This window comes from Drosophila navojoa, chromosome X (assembly GCF_054131105.1).
Source record: "Drosophila navojoa isolate 15081-1374.11 chromosome X, UAZ_NAV_1.0, whole genome shotgun sequence".
NCBI lineage: Eukaryota > Metazoa > Arthropoda > Insecta > Diptera > Drosophilidae > Drosophila > Drosophila navojoa.
Genome location: NC_142895.1, coordinates 1026293 through 1046369, shown reverse-complemented (window position 1 = coordinate 1046369; position 20077 = coordinate 1026293). Strand labels below are relative to the sequence as shown.

The window sequence follows — 20077 nt, the reverse complement described above, 5'->3', positions numbered from 1 at the left end:
CGCGACATAATGCAAAAACTCGATTCACTCGCTTAACATTCATGCTCACTTTCTCCCTCTCTTTCTCTCACTCATTCTGCTGTGCTCAACGACTTTTACATTTACACACACACACATATATGCAGGACGAGGCTCTGCGATTGGATGTGATAAACGATGCCGAGTTCAAATCAATCCCGTTCATCAATACAAATGAGCACGACTCAATCGATAATGAGAACGGATCGACACCGCGAGCGTTTCTCTTTCTCGATGCCGACGAGAATCTTCAGATAGCGACCCCGGAATTGTTTTGCAAGAAGTTGAAGTGTCAGAGTCTGGACAAAATCAAAGTGATCTCAATATTTGGCAACACTGGAGATGGCAAATCGCATACGATGAATCAGGTATTTTTCAACGGCGAGCCCGTGTTTCGCACATCGCCAGAGCAAAGCTCCTGCACGATTGGCGTCTATGCGGCTATGCAACGGGAGCAGGGTGTCCTTTGCCTAGACACGGAGGGATTGTTGGGCACCACGGCCAAAAGCAACAAACGCATGCGAATGCTACTCAAGGTGTGTGTCGATTAATCGATAACTCAGTAAGGACTTTTCATTTGAGCTGCTTGCTCTCCGGTTTTCCCACAGATTTTAGCCATTTCGGATATTGTGGTTTATCGCACACGCTCGGAGCGTTTGCACAGTGATATGTACGAGTTTCTGGGCACCGCCTCGAAGGCGTTCTGCCTGCATTTCACTCAGGCGCTGCAGGCCATGGGCAATGGCAGCACTCTGGGACCAGCTGTGATCATATTCCATGAGACTCACTACACAAAGCCGCTGGAGAGCAGTATGTACTATTGCATGTATCGATAAATATCGATGTTTATAAGCTAGATAATTGAAGTTTCGTATAAAGTATATACAAGTCCGTATGATAAAACTTAGATAGGAATCCTTAAATTTGGTAGACCAGGTAGATGAAGAATCTAACTAGACTGTTCCATTTCTGAAGAATCTCTTGTACTGATCTCTTTTGTCACTCTATTCACGCAGCCGTCGAGGAGAGCGCCGAGGATAAGCTGCGCAACAACTTCGCGCTGCTGAACTATGAGACGAACGCGTTTAGTTCGCTGCGCTACGTGGGCATCCAGACGGACGCAAATAAGTCGACGAATTTCCAGAAAATTAGCGATGCACTGCATCTGGAGATAGAGAATACGTCGGTGCGTTCGCCACGCCAGCCCGCCGTCGTATTCAAGGCAATGAAACTCCTGAATCAGAAGTTCGCTGGCGAAATTATCGAAAAAGCAATAAATCCATTTCCGGAACAGTACTTCACCTGCGGTGCCCACTGCGAGTCGTGCAGCCGCCGCTGCCAGCGCTCGATGGGGCACGTGAGCGATGGGGAGCCGCACTTCAATACGCAGCCCTGCAACTACCAGCACCAGTTCGGCAACAAGCTCTACCTGTGCAAGGCCTGCTACAACAATGGCAAGGAGATCGTGGTCAGCGTGCGAGCGCAGGCGCAGACGGATACCGCCTGGTCGGGCCTGGCCAAATACGTGTGGAAGGGCGACGTGATCGAGTGCCCGTACTGCGGCGAGATCTATCGAGCGCGCCAATATTGGTACGGCAATAAGTCACCCGAGGCGTCGGTAGTGCAGTAAGTACAGTCCTCTCCGGCAGCCAGCTCAATCGATAACTGATTCCCTCAATCTCGTGCAGTGTGCAGGTCGTGCATGTCTGGAAAGGTGGCAATGCGGCGCTGCGCGCCAACGCGCACTCCGCCCAAATGGTGCTCGACAGCGTGAACAGCATCAGCGAGGCATTTACCAATATATCGGCGCCCTGGGCGAAGGCATTGAGCGGCATGCTGGCGGACAAGGTGGCGCCCAGCTATTGGCGGCCCAATCAGGAGATAATTGTACGCTGACAATAGTTTTAATCCTTTGCCCTGTAGCCATAAGAAAGCAACTAGAGTATATAGAGTAATCGATGACTTCTCTATATCGATAAATATCGTTCGCTTTCCAAGTGACTATCGAATGGCTACAGGGTATCTGCTACGTCGAAGCATTCACTTATGTCTTCATTTTCCCTTCCTGCCAGATGTGCCACGCCTGCAGGCGCAACTTTGAGAAGTCTGGCATGCCGAAACATCATTGTCGCGGCTGTGGCGAGGGTTTCTGCCACACGTGCAGCCAGCACAGAGTGCCCGTGCCGGCGCGTGGCTGGTTGCAGCCAGTGCGCGTCTGCAACGATTGCTATCAACAGCTGCAGCGCAAGTCGGACGCGACGCCAGGTGAGACAACTGCATCAGATCGATCAATAGTCGAAGCAGAAATCAGCCAAAGAATGAAAGAGATAGAGAGAGATTGAGATAGAGGAATTGCTGTGGAAAGAAGACGGAGGGAGACTGAGAGCGGAGAGGGAGAGCAATATAGTTTTAGCGAGAGGTTATCTCTCTCTCTTTCTCTTTGTATTAATAAAGCTCTCTCTACTGACATATAGAGAGTTATCCCTCTCTCTCTCTCGTACGCTTGCTCTATAGTTAGAGGCTATAGTTCTAACTCTCTGGTCTCTGGTCTCTGTCTTTCTATCTCTATCTTTCTCCTTCTCCAACACATAATTTCTATTTGTAATCAAATTGTCGCCTTAGGCTCTCGTCCGACGAACGATGAGGGCGACATTCTGGTGCGGAAATATGGCGAGACGATCTATAATACTATCAGCAGCGTTGCAGCCGTGGCCATAGACTATCCCAAAGGCAAGTCAAGTGAAGCAGAGGAAGTCTCTTGGCTAATCGTGCTCTGTCATTTTTCATTCCGCAGCTATGATCAAGGACAGCGCACGTCCTGCCTATTGGGTGCCTGATGCGGAATCGCCCAATTGTTTCATATGCAAATCCATTTTTGGACGCGCCGAAGAGCTCGAGCTAGCCAAGAACTCGAGCGAACGTGGCAAGCCACGGGGCAGCAGTAACAGCAAAATAGATGCCAGAAGCAGCGGCAGCAGCAGCAGCAATGGAGGAAGTGGACCAAGAGTTGGAGCTGCAGGAGCAGGAGTAGATGGACCTGGTGACTGTAGACGTCACCATTGCCGGCGCTGCGGCCAGGCGGTTTGCAGCAACTGCTCGAAGCGACGCATGCCCGTGCTGGAGCGCGGCTGGCAGACGGATGTGCGCGTGTGCGATGCCTGTGCCTGTGTGCCGAGCGGATCGCAGCACAGTGGCAACAACATCAGCAGCGCCATCTCGGATGCCCTCAACGAGGAGGAGGCCCTGCCAGCGAATGGCCTGTGCGAGAATCGCCGAGAGAGCAACAGAAGCAGCATTCGCAGCAACAGCTCCAGCTCCGACTGCCGCAACTGCAATGCCAGCGACGACGTCAAGGCCAAGTCCGAATGAGACGCGGCCCGCCAGGGCACTCCCAACACCCAGAGCCGTGCCCAACCCAATTCCGATCAACCAGTCACAATTTGGAGCATGTGCCCGGGCAGGCGCAAGGCTCCTTAAACAGATGCTGCTCCCCGACTCGCTGCAAAGAATCGTACAATGTGATACCATATGTTCTGATGCATGTACCATATATATGTATAGAGGACAGAGAGAGAGACAGAGAGAGATAGAGAGAATACATGTACATATATCCATATATGTGTGTATATGTGTATATAAAAGTTAAACCTACATAAACCTTTTTGTATATATATATATATAGTTGTGTGTCTTACTTCTTTTTTTTTTGTATTCAAATTGCATCTCTGTGTCGATAAATTCAATTCATCTAGCTTAATTGTTAAACAACAAATTTAATAAAAATCAAACCAAATATCTTTAAAACTAATTCTCGGACTATCTATATCTATATATGTTAAATTGACCCCTAGAAAGTGGGCGTCGTCGGGTATATTGGTTTTGTGGAAGACCTCAGAGGGCGTATCTCTATTCTTGATTATCCATCCAATTCGAGGGATTTGAGAACTCTGCCCAATCTACTCCATCAAATACATTAAAAATTTAGTCAAATTTGTTTTTGTTTTTTTGTTTATTTAATTTTAATATAGCATTGTTGTTCATTTGTTGTATTTATTTTTTAAAATAATTATAGTATTATTTCATATACATATATATAGAAATATATATATATACGTATCGAACTGTTTGCTTTAACAGTTGGCTGACAATTTTTTTTATTTTTATTTTTTATTTTGTTTGTTTACAATACTTTTTCCAGCAAATACTAAGAGGAAGTAATTTATTTATTAATATTTTTTTTTTTTTTGTTAATTTTTCTTTTCATTTTTTTTTTTGCGTACAACAAAAAGTTTTTGATAAAACCAAAATGAAAATTAAAAAAAAAATGGTTGAGTTCTAAATTTGATTTACATCGTATACATGATTTTTGTTTGTTATAAATTTTGCCATAAATATTTAATAAAAAATTTGTATTTTTTTTTTGTTAAAGATTTTCGTAATACTTTGTGTTTTGACAATTGTTGTTTGTGTTTTGAACTGTTATACGAGTGTTATAACAGCAGTAAACTGGTATACAAATTGTAATTATATGTTTTAGTATTTTCATTAAGTAATTTTTCTTAGTATTTTTTTTGTTAGGCTTGATAAATGGGAGTTTCGTTCTAGTATACATTTGTTCTTCTTCTTGCTGTATAGTGTTATTTATATATATATATATAGATATATATAGATGTGTGTATATATATATATATAGTTCGTATCTTGTAGTATACATGCGTTCTTTTTTAGTATTTTTTAGTATACAAATTGTTTTGTTTGCAGCTTAAAACCTACGACAAAAAATATATATATATAAACTATTTTGTAAACTAATGCCTAGTCGAAAGTTTTCGCTTTTTTTTTACGTATTTGAGGTTTACAAAAAAAGCTAAAAAAAATTAAAATTTTTCTGGTTTGCAATTTTGAATTTTAAGTTTGTTTTTTCTTCTTCTAATTTACTTAAGCTAAGCGCATAAAAAATTATATAAAAAAAAAAAAAAATTGTGAAAATTTAAAAAAAGTTTACGTTTTATTAATTAATTTGATATTGCAACGCAAATGATTTAATTTATGTATATAGATATATACGTTTATAGCTCCAACGCGAGTGTGTGTGTGTGTATGCACATATGGATATATATATATATATTTATTTAAGTTCAGTTACAAAATAATCACTTTTATCCATATTTTCTCCGAGCTTTTGCTTTTGACTGAATCATGACAACTATTGAACTAACCTCGCCTAAATACATATATGTATATATTTAAATATAGATATATATTCATAGTCATATGCAGTGCCTGTGCGTATTGTTGTTGTTAGATGACAAAATCTCAGGCATTGCCCGAAACTTTGCTTTACTTCTCTTTCTAAATTAAGACATAATCGTATACATATTTGATTGTATTCTATGATACACACACACGCACACACATTGCCATTACAGGAAAAAAAAAACTTAAGAGTTTAATGAATTGTTTGATGTTAGTTATTCTTGCTTGCTGTTCTTGTTGTTGTTTAGCTTTGGCCCGCCTATCCTCAAGGACTTAGATCCTGATGCAGATTGGGATCGTAGCCGCCCATGCTATTGTCGTACGGCTGCTGCTGATCGTAGCCACCGGAGCCGCCCATCGGATAGCCCATCGAGTCCTGTGGCGGTGCTGGCGACATCATTGGCGTTGTTGTGCCGCTCGGTGGCCCAGCCATTGAATAGGGCGAGGCGCCGGCCGCCTTTTTGGCTGCATACAGATTGGCCTCCTCTTGGGCCTTGCCAATGTTCTTCTTATAGCGAATGCGCTTGTTGCCAAACCAATTCGATACTTGTGAGACCTGCACGAGATATACAAATATCGGGGATTAATATCGGATCGGATCGATTGGCAGCAGTGATGCGCCCCGATTCGACTTACTGTTATGCCACACTTGCGCGCCAACTCCTCCTTGGCCTCCTCGGATGGATACGGATTGCTCAAGTGACTGTAGAAATACTCGTTCAGTATCTCCGATGCCTGTTTGCTGAAGTTGCGTCGCTTGCGGCGGGCGTCGAGGAAACGCGATCGCAGTATCATCACCGCCTCGCAGGTCGATTGCTTCAGCTGCATTTGGATTGAGCTGAACTTCTTGTGGATGATCTGGACCATGCGTTCGATTTCTTTGGGTGTGATGGGCCTGATGAGCGAGACGGAAGAAGGAATGCCAAGGCAGATATTAATAGAGTTTCTGCTGTTCAAAGATCGATTATTTCCTATCGATAAGTGACTTATCATGTATCTGTCTCTCTCTCTCTATATCTTGTTAACTTAACTGTGAAGCATCGAATAGATTTCTCTTCTGCTCGTCTCCCTCTTTTACTTAATCGATCAATTGCTATCGATAAAGTTAAACTGATTGCAGGTCTAGTTATCTATATACGTCTTTCTCTCTCTCTCTCTCTCTCTATCTCTCTGTTATAATTGATAGAGAACTTTAGCATCAGCTCGACTCGCATTCTTTAATCTTACTCAAGCTCTTCTCCATCCATTGAACACTCGATAAGTTTATCGATAACGCTTAGCTTAATTCTCTCCCTCTCTCTCTCTCTCTCTCTCTCTCTTTGCTCTCTCTTACCTGGTGCGGCTCTGTTCGCGCAGCAGATTCATGACGTGCGTGGTGAACTCGTTGCATGCCTGTTCGTACTTCTCCAGCTCCTGGTGATAGATCTGACGAATTTGTGCCAGCTTGGCTCGATAGTCCGAGTGCTCGATGGCATTGTCCGCTCCATCGATGGACAGGGAGCCGCCTTGGCTGGCAGCCGCTGCTGAGGCGGCAGCAGCTCCACCGCCGCCCTTCTCGGGACCAGCCACGCCCTCGGCGATGAGCATGTTGTCCAGGCGCATCAACTGTGGATCTGGTGGCTCCTCCTCTTGCGTGTTACGAATCGAAAGGACTGCAAAGACGAAGACGAGCAAGAAACACAAATTGCAATCAGCAAGCGAAGCAGTCAGAAGAAAAGTTCTCGTTCCCCCCTGCACTCCCTCTCCCCTCCCCTCTCTCTCTCTTTCTCACACATTCTCTCTGGGGCTCTAGCATCAAGGGAAACTGTTTCGACTTTCGCATTGTTCAACAGGAAGTGCAAAAAGCACATCTAAAATTTTATTGTCTCGAGCAACAGCAAAAGTTTTCACTAGACACAGATACAGATACAGATACAGATATATAGACATCTGCATGATGTGCTGTCCTATTGTCTGGGGAAATGCGTTTTCCATTTTATACCCTGTAGTCCACGGAGAGTGCGTAAAGCGGGCTATATTAGTCTGATAGCCGATGCATGAAATACATTTCATTGGCAAACTCTATGTACTCGATTAGCTGATATCGATAAATATCGATTTAGCCATGAAATACATTTGATTGGCAAACTCTATATACTCGATTAGCTGATATCGATAAATATCGATTTAGCTATGAATGGCTTTTGGGGTATATCTAGGGAAGGAAGGATTGCTGATGCTTAAACTAAATAATAGCGCATATGAAGGATATTAATTTTTTTTGTGTATTTCCTAGCACAGACACATTTACGCAATATCGATAACAAAGATTCTAATTTCGATTACTATTCTACATTTAGTTAACCTTATCTACTGCTATTCACACTGCGAGGTATTCACTAGTCGGTCACTAGCCCAGTGCCCAGCCTTCGCCTGGGCTATATTATATTCGCCCAGCCATGGCTATGCATGAATTAGATGCCGCACATGCCGCACGCTGCTTGTGTTTCGAATCTTAATCACGTTCCGCCAAGGAGTTAGCCAAAGCCAAAGCCAGAGCTGAAGCTAAAAACATTTCGCGAATGCCAACAATTGACTCCGTCCCTCTCCACCTCACACGCTCTAAGAGAGTGCTCTCTCTCTCTCTCTCTCTCTAGTCTCACGCATAAGCTCATCAGCATTGGCAGAGCGTAGCCGAGAATATTGCTGGCGAAAGGACAACAGCTTTCAGTGTGGTTAGGGGTATTCCTTTAGCTCCTTTCGGCTGCTTCTTCTACTTCTATGTATTATGCAGACGTTGCGAACAGAAACAATTGCTGGCAACAGGATAAGCATAAGCACAAGACATGTAATGAAATCCCAGCCCCGGCACTCTCTCCTTCCCTCTGCCCCAACCACTCTTTGTCTTGAATAAAACATTTCGAGCTGTCGCCTCTTAAATGGACTTAAATATTTGAGGAACAAATTTAATAACTCCCTAACCAAGGAACCTTTGCAACTTTTGTTTCCAACTTTTCCAAATGACTTTCGGCTGAATGAAAAGAAAAGTCGGGAAGAAGCAGAATATGATGAGAGCACTGCGAAAGGTTTATCTAAAGTGAATCAGTTCCTGTGCTTTATGCAAAGTTTTAGGTGCCTTGTTGCGTTCTACGCAAAACAAAGTTCTTAACCAAAAATATCATCCTTAAGCAAGAAACAGAAGAGTCGAAATTACAATGGAAAGAGACCAGAGAGAGAAAAGCAGAGAGGGGAAGGAATAGAGTAAGAGAGAACCACAAAATAACTGGAGATCGAACACATTCTCTTAAGATCTGCTCTTCATGCTCAAATCAGAATCCAATAAAGGCGCGGAACTACTCCAAGCTTGACCTTCCAAGTTGACCTCTGGTCGCAGTCAATCGGATTCCATTTATATGAATTATTTCCATACCGACAATTCTGATAATCGCTTAATAAGCGCATTAAGCGCGTTAACTACACAGCTAACAGCCGACGAAATGATCCGTAAATGTTAATTAACATTAACAGAAAGCCATTAACAGCATGTCACATTAGCATTCGCAGTTTAATGCAATTAAAGCCTCAGATGGAATTTATTTCGCCTCGCGCTGGAACATATTGGGCGACGGCTGCTCTCATCCATACAAAAGTAAAAAGGTGGGCGGCAGAGGCGTGGCTTAATGTTAATATAAGCATATAGCAAGTTTGAGGGGTGACCGAGAGATAGGGGGAGGGCGCACGGAGGCGGAGCAAGCAGCAACTGTTGCGACGTCGGTGGTTGCTTTATTTCCTTTAAGCTTGGCCAGAATATTGCCAAAGTTTTAACCACAAAGGGCGGCGTGAGGCGTGGCAGTGGATATGAGTTTCGTGAAGAAGGGGAGGGAGGCACGAATCGCTCTGATTAGAGAAGAGTGCGTAAATGAAGCAATTGCAACTCGAGTCTAGACAAAGTTCTTATCTCCAGTTCGTAAATCATTCAACAGGATTTTTAGCCCTGTCCAAAGTTTTATGGGAATTACTATATATATACTTATAGAGTACGATGATAAGCAAAGAATCACAGTTTTATTTTTAGTCTTGGGTAGTTTCAGTAGTTCCCTAGATAGAGGCAATAGATATGCGAGATAATACTCTGCGAATCTTGAGCGATTCAGTAATCAGCTCTATTTGGTTCAGTTCGGCTGAATAACTGAATCGAAACTCACCTAAGCGAATCTGTTGTGCAACTCAGGTGAACTAGTTCATAAAATGAACATAGTTCACGATGCGATGGAGGAGCCGAAGGAACTTGTTCATCATATGGAATTCGAATTTCCAGATCTTATTCTATATAGATAATAGAAAGTCATCTTTTATCTGCCTTTATCATCTGTGTCGTCATATAATATATCATATCATATCTCTCTCTCTCTCTCTCTGTCATATGTGATCTCTTTCTAACGCTTTATTCTTCTCACGGACGCTCTCTTCTGCTTCATTTTCTTCTCTCCTTCTCCTCTTTTCATGCCTTTTCTTTCTTCAAATTAAACTTGAATTTTCATTAATAAATCTTTTGAGTTAGTCTTGAGCTGCTTTCTATTTTAAAATTTGCAACTGCTTCACATTTGGTCTTCTTCTTCATCAGCAGGAAAGGACAACCCTTTTGTTTAGACCGTCTCAGAGAGAGGGAGAGAGAGAGAGAGAGAGAGACAAATAGATAGTGGGTTGGGGGGGAAGGTAGTTATATAAAGGGAATTTGCGTATCTAATGAAGCATTTTGAAAGCAGCCAGCCAAATTGCAGATGGATACATAGATAGATAGAGCTGTTACCTTAGAGCAGGGCTCAGCATAGGTGGGCGTGGTGGGTGGCGTATTTGAAGGAGGCTAGAGCGAGCGGAGGTTTCGAATGGCATTTCCAGCTCGTAAATTTGAATGGGCCAAAAACGCAAAAAGGACGAAAACGAAGCAGGACGAAGCTGAGGCAGCCGTAGCAGGAGTTGGAGTAGGAGCAGGAGTCGGTGCCAACGGCTGACTGTTTCGTATAAACAAACATGTCGCGGGGCCTGTTGTACTTCTCAAATGCAAGTATATATACAAATGTGTATATATATATGTATTTATTTATATATATGTGTATATATGTGTATATATATAAACCCGATTCAAGTTGCTGAAAACGTGTGCGTGGTATTTTTGCATGGCTGTCGAACAGGTTTTTGCGCTTTTCAAAAACTAATTTTAAGCAGCACACACACACACCCATACACACCCATACACACACACACACACGTGCTGATAATATATGTTAAACAAGGCACAACAGGGCGACAGAGCGCGCCACAATCAAAGCCAAACACTGAAGTGTTTTCTATCTACTTACTTCGAATGCCCTCTAGCAAGCGGGTATTTCGATTCGTTCAACTCACATGCGCACCATCACACATACAGCCATATATATGTATATATGTGAGCCATAGGTCTTTCAGATTGATCTAACTGCCTAGTGAACTCAGCTCTGATTGCAGTGAGTTCTATGAGATTTGCTGCAGACTTTAGAAGTTAGTAACGACTGAATAGGCACCGCATATCACACAACTATCCCACGGAACTCAGCTGCCAGCAATGCGATCTTTATGAAACCTTTTACACATGTTTCATTTTCAGGCAGAGCTCATTGCACCCAGAACTATTCAAATTGGTTTACCATATCATCTAAATAACTATGTGAACTCATCTCTGAGCTAAGAATTTGATTTTTAATTAAATTTAAATGGAATGTATAGACTTGTCATACAATATAGTTCACATATACAGAGAGTCGCAGTACAGTTATATGAGCTTGCCAAGTTTTTCATTGTTTTCTAACGCTTCTTCATTGTTCCACATTCTCTACGTTGCTCGGAGAATACTTGTTTCCATCCAACAACGCGCAGCTATACCCTACTTAAACCCTCGACACTTCTTCCAACACACCATCATTCCCACTCTCTCCCTCTCTCTCTCTCTCTCTCTTCCTCTTATAATGCCCCTCTGCTGGGACTTGGGTCAAGTGTTTTCGTCTTCTTGGCAACTTGTATTCTTGTTTACTTTGTCGGCGCCCGCCATCGATACGCACTGAGCCCTGGGAAGTGTTATCGCGCACACAGCTAGATAAAAACACAGAAATTACTGTAAATATACATATATACATACATATAATATATAAACTGCTTAAGCTGATTTCATTTTTGCCTTGTGTGTCGACTTTACTTTGGCAATTGGCTGCAGTCTAGAGCCCCAGTCTCTAGGCTAGGCACCCTTCCAAGGGCCCTCTCCTCTACCCTCTCGCCCTCCCACATATTTTTGATTATATTAGTCACCTGATCGTAACGATGAAGGCAAAGGTGTGACCAGAGCCACAATGACCAACGAAACCCTTTTCTCCAATTTCTCATGCAATAAGTGCTTCAAGATATACAATCATATATACCCTGTAGTGGGGTATATTAGGTGATGTACGGTTTCAATTCACCTTGCCTCTGTCTCTCTCTCCCTCTCTCTCTCTTTCTAGCTATGTCTCTCAAAAATCTTCCTCTTGAACTTCCACTTTCTCCCCTTCCAACTTCATCTCAACTTCCCTTCAAGCTCCTTAAATAATCATTAATATTTCCCACAAAACCAACAAAATTGATCTATAAAAAGAAGAAAATGAAAAGTCCATTCAACAAGCCCATAATTACTTTTTTCGTCCCGCCACAAATATAATCAAAACTTCAATATCAAAAATAACAAAAAAAAAAAAAAAATCGAGAGTTTTCCGAGCTGAAGGACACAAGAATGTGTAATTCAAGGGGATTTTTTCATTCGAGTCAGTCAGTCTCTCTCTCTCTCTCTCACTCTCTCGCCCTCTCTCTGTCTGCCGCAAAGCCCTCCCCGTCAAAGTGGTGTTAGCCAAACCCCAAGAAGCTTGCCCAAAAGGCAATTTCGCAACGGTGCGCAGTTTTCTGAGGGTTGGGTAAAAGCCCAGAGATACGTATATACATATATATATATATCTGTGAGGGTTGGCATGGGCTAGGGGTTGGGGGTTTAGGGTTAGGCTGCTGGCAATGGGGCTACATTGGAGCCATTCAAAACATCTGGGCTCACAATCAAAACGCGCTCTTATTGCCCATTTCGTGTCGCTGCGTGGGCGTAATATGAAGGACAAACAACAACAATAACAACAACAACAACAACAAGGGCAAAAAAAGTAAAGTAAAGTAAAGTAAAGAAAAACAAGAAATGAAACGACGGGAAAACTCGATTTGAAAATTTCTTGTACAAGGTGCGTGCAAGTATAATAATGCAGAGCAAAAAATAAGAATGGGAATGGGAATTGGGATGGGAAATACGCATATTGAATTTTAGTTCTCGTTTTATTGCTTCAAGCGAGAAATCAGCAAATTAATGAGAAGCGCGTAGAAGAGCGCTATATGAAGTATATATACCCATATGAAAGACGTTCTATATGGATATACTTAATGCAATTGATAAATAAAAAGCGCAGAGAAAGGCTCTTACTGTATCCCTTTTATGTCAATAACAACTTTTGAGAAGGGCTTTAGAGTGTCCCAGAGTATGGCCAAATTGCAATAAATGTAATATTTTTCTATATATATATATAAGTTCTACAACAGCTACTACTATTCAGAAGTAATGCCCATAAACATCCATAATATTAAATCAACCAATATACATAATATTGGTATATCTAATAATATTCCTATACTTTATGCAAAACTTTACATGTATACAAAAAGAGAAACACATCGGAAACCATCTTCTATTCTCTATGGTAAGATCTGATCTATCAATATTTGTTTTTAAATCCTAAATATATATTGTATGCATTTAAGGATTTACAGATATACTAGTATACCCTATTAGAGGAGTATATCATTTTTCATTTTGGTACACATTTTTGTCGTCTACCCTAGGGTATGTCGGCCATGGAACTCACCTGTCTTCTCCTTGATCTCGCATAGAACGGAGAACAAAGCCGGCTTCATGCGATGACAGTTGAGTGTGTGCTTCCTGGCCTGCGCCTCGTCCAGCGACTGCTCCGAGATGCTCATGATCTGTTGTAGGATTTCGCCGATGTCCTTCTGCTTGCGCACCTCGTTCTCGTTGCCCGCATTTTGGCCATCGTCTTGGCCGGGCAGGCCGTAGCCTTGCGGTGCCATCATGCCCCCGGTGTGGGCCATCATGCGATCCTCCATCTTCGTATGCTGTCTTTCTCTCTCACACGCGGCTCTCTCTCCCTCTCTCTCTCTCACGCTGTGTCTAACAACTACAACAACAACAGTTTACGCACTGCAATATGAAGAACAATAAACAAACACGTTTAAACACTTTTCCACATGTTGCAACAGGAAAATATAACAGCAAAAAAAAGAAGAAAACAACAAACACACGCGCAAAAAAAAAACCTAATCAAAAGCTTTCATTTACGTTGCATTTAGTTTAAATAAATTTTCGCTGCTCTTTTGCTCTTCCTCTTGTATTATTCTCTCCTTTACCCTACTCTATGCGCGCACACACGTCCGCACGCAATGGCAACGCGCTAACAACTGGCTGGCAGCGCTCTCTATCGCCCGCCTCGTTTGCTCTCTCAATGGTTCTTTCGTTAACTTGTTTCTGTTTCGGTTTCGCTTGCTGTTTATCTCCACGAACAATGTTAATCCGACTGTCTGTCTGACTGTGCGTGTGCATGTGCGTGTGCCTGTGTTAGTGTGTGGCTTCTTCGTTTGCCTTCGTTGCAGACTGTGCCAAGTATGCTGTTAAAATAGAGCACGGGCACCTAAGGAACTCTGGGAGGGGGAGCTGGGACGCTAAGCAAACTGCGGCATTCGAAGTTGGAGATGGAAATAGGAAGGTGGAAAGGGGAGGTAAAGTTGGGGCGCATGGGCGTCGGCTGCTGCAGCCTGTTGTGGGCAGGGCGTGGCGATAACAAATTGTTAAGGATCTATAATGAAAATTGTAAAATATTTCTGTCTATGGTGCAAGTGCTATCGATACGTTATAGCTGAGCGTGCAGCCCGTTGGAAGATCATGGATGAGCACTGGTAGCCAAATTAGTCTTAACATGTTCCACAATAAACATTTCTAATTTATGCTCGAATTTTGTTTTTGTATTTAAGAATTTGTTAAATAAATAGAGCCGGTCAGGCATATTCTTCATTCATTACCAAGCATCTATGGATGGTTTAATATTGACCATAACGACAAGTGTCATACCGGTAGAGAGGCTTTGCTTCATGCAAATATCCTGAATTTTGTTTATGCTTAGTAGAATAGCAAATGTCATTTTAGCATAAAATTCCACCTATGTATGTATGCAAACTATCGCATGCAACTCTGCGTGCAGAATGCGTGTGGGTGGTTGAACGAACAAAAAAGGAACAATGGACAGCGGGCAGCTGACACACGCCTGTGGCAGGGGGTAGGCAAACGCAAAGTTACCTGCGCACTGAACACAACTAAAACACAGCATGCTAGCTAGCTCAAGTGTGTGTGTGTGTAAGTGCATTCACATTTGCGCAAAATGATAATTACTTTTTTGCTCTCTCAAGTGGCTGGCTAAAAAGAGACAAGGAAAGGGAACCGTAATTAGTTTGCACAGCAGCCGAAAGACAACAGGAGAAAGCAGCGCTGACCTTCAGGGCTGCAATGTACACATATACACTCACTCACAGTTACAGCTACTGAGATAGATATGTGCATGCGGACAAAGCGCATCAAAGGCTGCGCAAAAATAAAAACAACAACACACCAAATAAAAGCGAATAAAAACCTGTTCGATACACACACACACACACACACACACACACACACACTCATGCAATATAATTCTTGAAAATCAGAGCCGCTTTAATTCTGTGCTACAGTGTTTTTGTTGTGTATAACAGCTCCGTCCATATAACAGCATTTGTAAAATTGTTATATGCCTGCTGCTGTTTTTTTCTATTTGACCAATAAATCAATTGTTTAACTTACACAGCACGTCACGACACGAAATTGTTTTACAGTTATTTTGCGTTTAGTTTTTTAGTTTTTGCATTTGCTTGCCCCGTCAGCTGCAACTAGAATTAAACAAAACAAAATATGCACTTGCTATAAATATGTGTATTTATGGCGTGTATAACAAAGCGCACTCGGTATTCGCTTCTCCGTATATTTTTCAATGCGTTATTGCTCTTCTTCTTCCTTCCATACGCAGCAGCAAAAACGTCGCCACTTCTTTCTTTTTTTGTATGGTACACAAAATTTTCTCGCTTTTACCCAAGTTCTGTTAATTGTTGTTTCATGTATTCATATTGTTTACTTAATGCGTACGCTTGTACGCCAACGTATTAGAGTTTTGTTGACATTTTGATATACGTATGCACAATAAATCTATGAAAATTATTTACCACACAAAAAAATCTGCTGCTGACAAAAAAATGTATCTTATATGTGTTTTTGAAGGGTTGCTATATCGATAAATTGTATTGTAATTCTACCGCTTGCGCTGCGCAATTGTGCGTTCGTAAATGCTAGTTTTGCGTTTACATGCCTCAGCTTGCGTTTACGTCTGTACGTTATGCTGTTGTTCGGATAATGTAATCCTTACGTCACTCGTTCGCGGTTTATTTTTTAAATTTCATTACAAGTATTTTGTTGGTAGTAAATACACTTGAATATTTTGAGCCGAAATGAAGATTTTGTAGATGCCTAATAAAAGCTAAAGTTGACTAACATATATCGTTATTTATATATAAAGTGATATTAAATAATGCATATTAGCGTGTTGAGTGCAATTGGATTACAATTGTATTATATATATATCAGACAAACTAAATTTCAAATGAAATTTTCGATATTATGATTGGCAGCCAATTTGATTATTTTTAACATAAGTAACGTTTAGTGTGGAGCGAACAACGTAAAGTGAACATTGGCATTTGTGCGCTTAGCAACATTTGCGTGTAGCAAATTTGAACATTTTAAAAAGGCTGCCAACAAATTTGGATTTTAGGTGTCTCCACACAGCTGTTAAGTTAACATTGGTATTATTGCTGCGCGAGCAACATTTGGCGGGCTGCTAACTTAAAGAACAAAACCGCTGGAACAGCTGTTATGTCCACTGTTATTACGAATTAGCAACTCGTTGAATGCGGTCGTGTGTTGAGCATCCCGGCGAGCGCGTTGCGAATATTTTGTTTCGAATTAATTTGCGCGCGTTCTAAATGAAAATCATTCTAAATAAATCTAAATGAAATAAATGCTAATTACAAGTGTATGCAAAAACCAGTGTTTCAATTTTTTTTTACAATTTTGTTCATGTTAAATTTGGTGTGTGTGCAAAAAGGGTGTGTACTAAAATAAAAAAAAATCGTGTGCAGCTGTAAAAAGGAGCAGGAGTCACGACCAAAGCGGAGCGAACAAGAGAGGGAGCGAGAGAGCTCTTGTAAGCGCAAGCGGGAGAGGCAGGAAGTGCAGTAAGTGTTTTGTTGTTGTTGTTTTTCATTTTGAGCAATCGCAATAACGGTTGTTACTATTATTGTTGTTGGTGTGGCTTCTATGCACATTTATCTAATGCCCTTTGTGCCAATTCGCGTTTCGCTAGCTCCCTTTTTGTGTGTGTGTGTGAAAAATCAATAAGAACAGTTTGGTGTATATGTGAGTGAATTTGTTTGTTTGTGTCTGTGCAGCAGCCGGTGGCTGCTCCTGTGGGCAGCGCTGCCGCTGCCTCTGTCGCAGCCCTTGGAAGTCGTAGGCGTCGCCTGACTTCAAATAGTGAATAAAACTATAAAAACCGTTGTTATTGTTGCTAGCAGCTGAGATAAGCTTTATTTATATTTTATTTGCATTGCGTGCTTTTAATTAGTTTAAAGCATGTTAATTTAACTAAATGATTTTTTTTTTCTGCAACCACCAAATAAAACGAGCAAAGCGTGCGCTGCAAAACGGCAACGCCGACTGCGCTGCCTCTAACGGTGCTAACTTAACGAAAAGAGAGCGTAAAGAGCGTAAACAGCGCTCTGCTTATGATAAACAAAACATGCCTACTCCTTGGAGTAGTCAAATATAGGGCATATTGGCATTGTGCCAGATTTGTCTCTCACCATGATTTTTGATAATTTGTTTGGCCCTCGTCCACTAAAGTGTGAAGCGTTAATTGGGCATTAATGCTAAATATAGTAATCATTGTCAAGGCTTACCGTTAGATCACATGTGACAAACTGTAAACGGTTGGAGCTTGAATAAATTTAAGCGAGTATTAAGCAGTTGCTGAAGCCCGTTTGAAAATGTCGACTTGTTTTTTTTTTTTTTTTTTTGCAAGCCTTTTGCTGAAATTCGCAGTTGGCCGCTGCAATTCAAATGTTTTAAGAGAGAAAGAGAGGGAAATACCTCAAGGAATTCTGATTGGCAGAGCAACAAATTTGATTCCAGTTAGAAATTTGATTACAAGCCAGAAATTATTTACTATTTATGTGATAAAACTAACTACTAAGTAATATTCCAATCATTATCTATTGATATATTTAGATTGCTGATGCATAATGTATACCATATATCGTATAACCAACTATCCTTCACTTCCAATTTGAACTCACCTCAAAAGTTGCTCTAGTTAAAAAATGTCCCAGAGGCTAAATTTTTGGCGTCAAGCTTTCACGTAAATTGGGTTAAGTTGAATCACTTTATCAATTGGCCGAATGATTAATTATCTCTCTCTCTCTCTCGCTCTCTCTCTCTCTCTGTCTCCCTCTTTTATTGCGAATTCTGTAGTCACAGTTTATCAGTTCTCACTTAACTGTGAATCACAATGAGAGCGATACCCAGAAAATTTCTGAGTAGTGTGCTTAGCAGTCGATTATACCCGGCAGCGAATCTTCCTTTGCTTTTAAATGAGTTTGGTTGAGTCATAAATGTGACTCTCACACATTCTCACACTCAATTGCCTCTGTGTCTGTGTGTGTGTGTGTGTGTGTGTGTGTGTGTGTGTGTGTGTGTGTGTGTGTGTGTGTGCGTGCGTGTGTGTGTGCATTTGTCCTTGACAGCGAGATAAACATCTCGCATTAACTTTTTGGCGACAACAAAAACAATTATCCCAAAGAAAGGGGAAGAGTAACGCCCACCGATGGCGTCATTCTTGGGGCGTGGCAGTACCCTCCGACAAAATGCCTCGAATGAGCTCACACTGAGATGAAGCTGAAGCGACCACAAACACGAACTTGACATTGAAACGCTTGGAAAAGAAATGAGAAAGAACGAGAGTGAGAGAGAGAGAAAGAGGTCGTTGGGGGGCTTTTGATGGTATAAGGGCTCTCGGAGATGCTTCCATAGCACGCAATATGCAAAGGTATAAGAATAAGTGACTGAGAAGCGCGTAGGTGCATTGGAGCTTTATAGCCTCTCTATGGGATTTACAATAGATCAGAGCGGATAACTTATATAATTCACAGGGTATGCAGACAAATCTACTGTGGCGTTGTTCTAGGTGGTTCTTAGTATACTAACGATAGAATAGGAAAAGATAAATGGGATGCCACGCCTGTCTAAACGAAGTCAATTGCAATTTACAGGGTATCCCTTAGTCAATATTTGCCCAGGCACTCGTACATTAGCCTTGGCAGGCGCTCATCTGGTGGGAACCGAGCGCAGGCCACAGTCCCAGTCGCCGCCGCCGCCGTCGCATCTGATTCGGCTAACTTGGTGAACGAGAACCCGTTGCCACGCCCACACGCCTACCCGGCCAAACGCCTCTGCCTACTCGATAAGCAGCGGAGGAAGATGAAGTCGCTGCCCTTTTTTGGGCTACAGCTGCCGTTCGCCTGCGCAAATTCCTGAATAGCATCCAAAAGAGGGACACGAGTGTGTGAGAGAGATAGGAGATCAGAGAGAGAGAGAGAGAGAGCGAGAGGGAGTGGAAGAGGGAGGGGTGATCGAGCGCGTGCGCCACGTTACGCTCCAAGGAGCTGGGTTAAAGTTGGATAAGTGGAGCTGCTGCTTGATTTGTGTAAAGTGCTCCTCAAGTGTGCGTCTGTGCGCTGGAAAGGGTATATTAGTTTGGAGCAGCACTTTGCACGCATCGCCATATAAATAGAGTGACTTATGGGAATATTGTGAGCCTTGGTGAGAACCAAAGAGAAACAAATCATGATCAAAACGATGAGAGTGTCTCATTTAAATCACCTATGCGAACTCAGCTGTTTTATATAGTATAATATCATATAACAACCTCAGTGAACTCAGCTCTCAATAGACCAAACTTTAATAGATATGATACAAACTTGTCTCCTTGCCTTACAGATAACATATGTAAGTAAAAACTGGGAGGCTAACCCTACTATATCATATGACTAGCGCATACCTCTGCGAACTCAGATTCCAGCATATCAAATTTGATGAGACTTGGCAGAGCTATTTCATTGGATATCAAGTTGAATGTTTTATCAATGATATCTTTGATCTAGACTCTAGATGTAAGGGCATTTGGTATGCAACAGTCCCTAGTTAAATTTGATGTTCTTGTTTTCTGCACTTGGTGGAATTTTTACGAGCTTGTTTATGGGCTCGTTGTCAACAGTCCAAAAAATGCTTCAAAAACATGTACACATCTACATGTATAGATGTATACACATGTATGTATGCTTGTGGATATATGCACTGAAACTGAAACCATGTCTGGCGCTTTACAATTTGTGGGATTCGCTTTTGTTTCTTCCCTTTAGCGCTGAGTTAGCAAATTAGGTGAATCGGCAGCAGCAAAACATGGGAATTGAGATGCAGATCAAGTTGAAGATAAAACATAAAGAACGATCTACAGATGTTCAG

At 41.9% G+C, this 20077-nt stretch overlaps 2 protein-coding genes and 1 long non-coding RNA gene across 6 annotated transcripts in view; 1 reads left to right on the top strand and 2 right to left on the bottom strand.

Annotated features, from left to right (window-relative positions):
- The window catches only part of LOC108656829 (zinc finger FYVE domain-containing protein 1), an 89439-nt gene that overhangs the window by 1768 nt on the left and 67594 nt on the right, over nucleotides 1-20077 (top strand). For 2 of the 4 annotated variants that reach the window (XR_016197296.1, XR_016197297.1), the window contains exons 2-8: nucleotides 126-554; nucleotides 627-828; nucleotides 1035-1644; nucleotides 1707-1905; nucleotides 2091-2283; nucleotides 2641-2748; nucleotides 2813-3573. Coding sequence is in view for 2 of the 4 variants with exons in the window: in XM_018109127.3 (XP_017964616.1) it covers nucleotides 126-554; nucleotides 627-828; nucleotides 1035-1644; nucleotides 1707-1905; nucleotides 2091-2283; nucleotides 2641-2748; nucleotides 2813-3387 (2316 nt within the window). In the remaining 2 variants the exon portion in view is untranslated. Of the gene's footprint in view, nucleotides 1-125; nucleotides 555-626; nucleotides 829-1034; nucleotides 1645-1706; nucleotides 1906-2090; nucleotides 2284-2640; nucleotides 2749-2812; nucleotides 4787-20077 lie in introns of those variants that run through there. The other 2 variants (XM_018109127.3, XM_018109128.3) reach the window with 1 other exon arrangement.
- On the bottom strand, nucleotides 5280-15233 carry LOC115564096 (uncharacterized). Its single transcript, XR_016197306.1, has 2 exons — nucleotides 15061-15233; nucleotides 5280-5409 (listed from the first exon to the last, which is right to left on the bottom strand). It is a non-coding gene; the product is annotated as an uncharacterized LOC115564096 (long non-coding RNA).
- On the bottom strand, nucleotides 5280-15783 carry exd (PBX homeobox extradenticle). Its single transcript, XM_030388008.2, has 6 exons — nucleotides 15667-15783; nucleotides 15251-15330; nucleotides 13215-13567; nucleotides 6608-6926; nucleotides 5911-6169; nucleotides 5280-5830 (listed from the first exon to the last, which is right to left on the bottom strand). Exons 3-6 carry the CDS (start codon nucleotides 13471-13473, stop codon nucleotides 5540-5542), a joined length of 1128 nt encoding a protein of 375 aa, XP_030243868.1. The 5' UTR covers nucleotides 13474-13567; nucleotides 15251-15330; nucleotides 15667-15783; the 3' UTR covers nucleotides 5280-5539.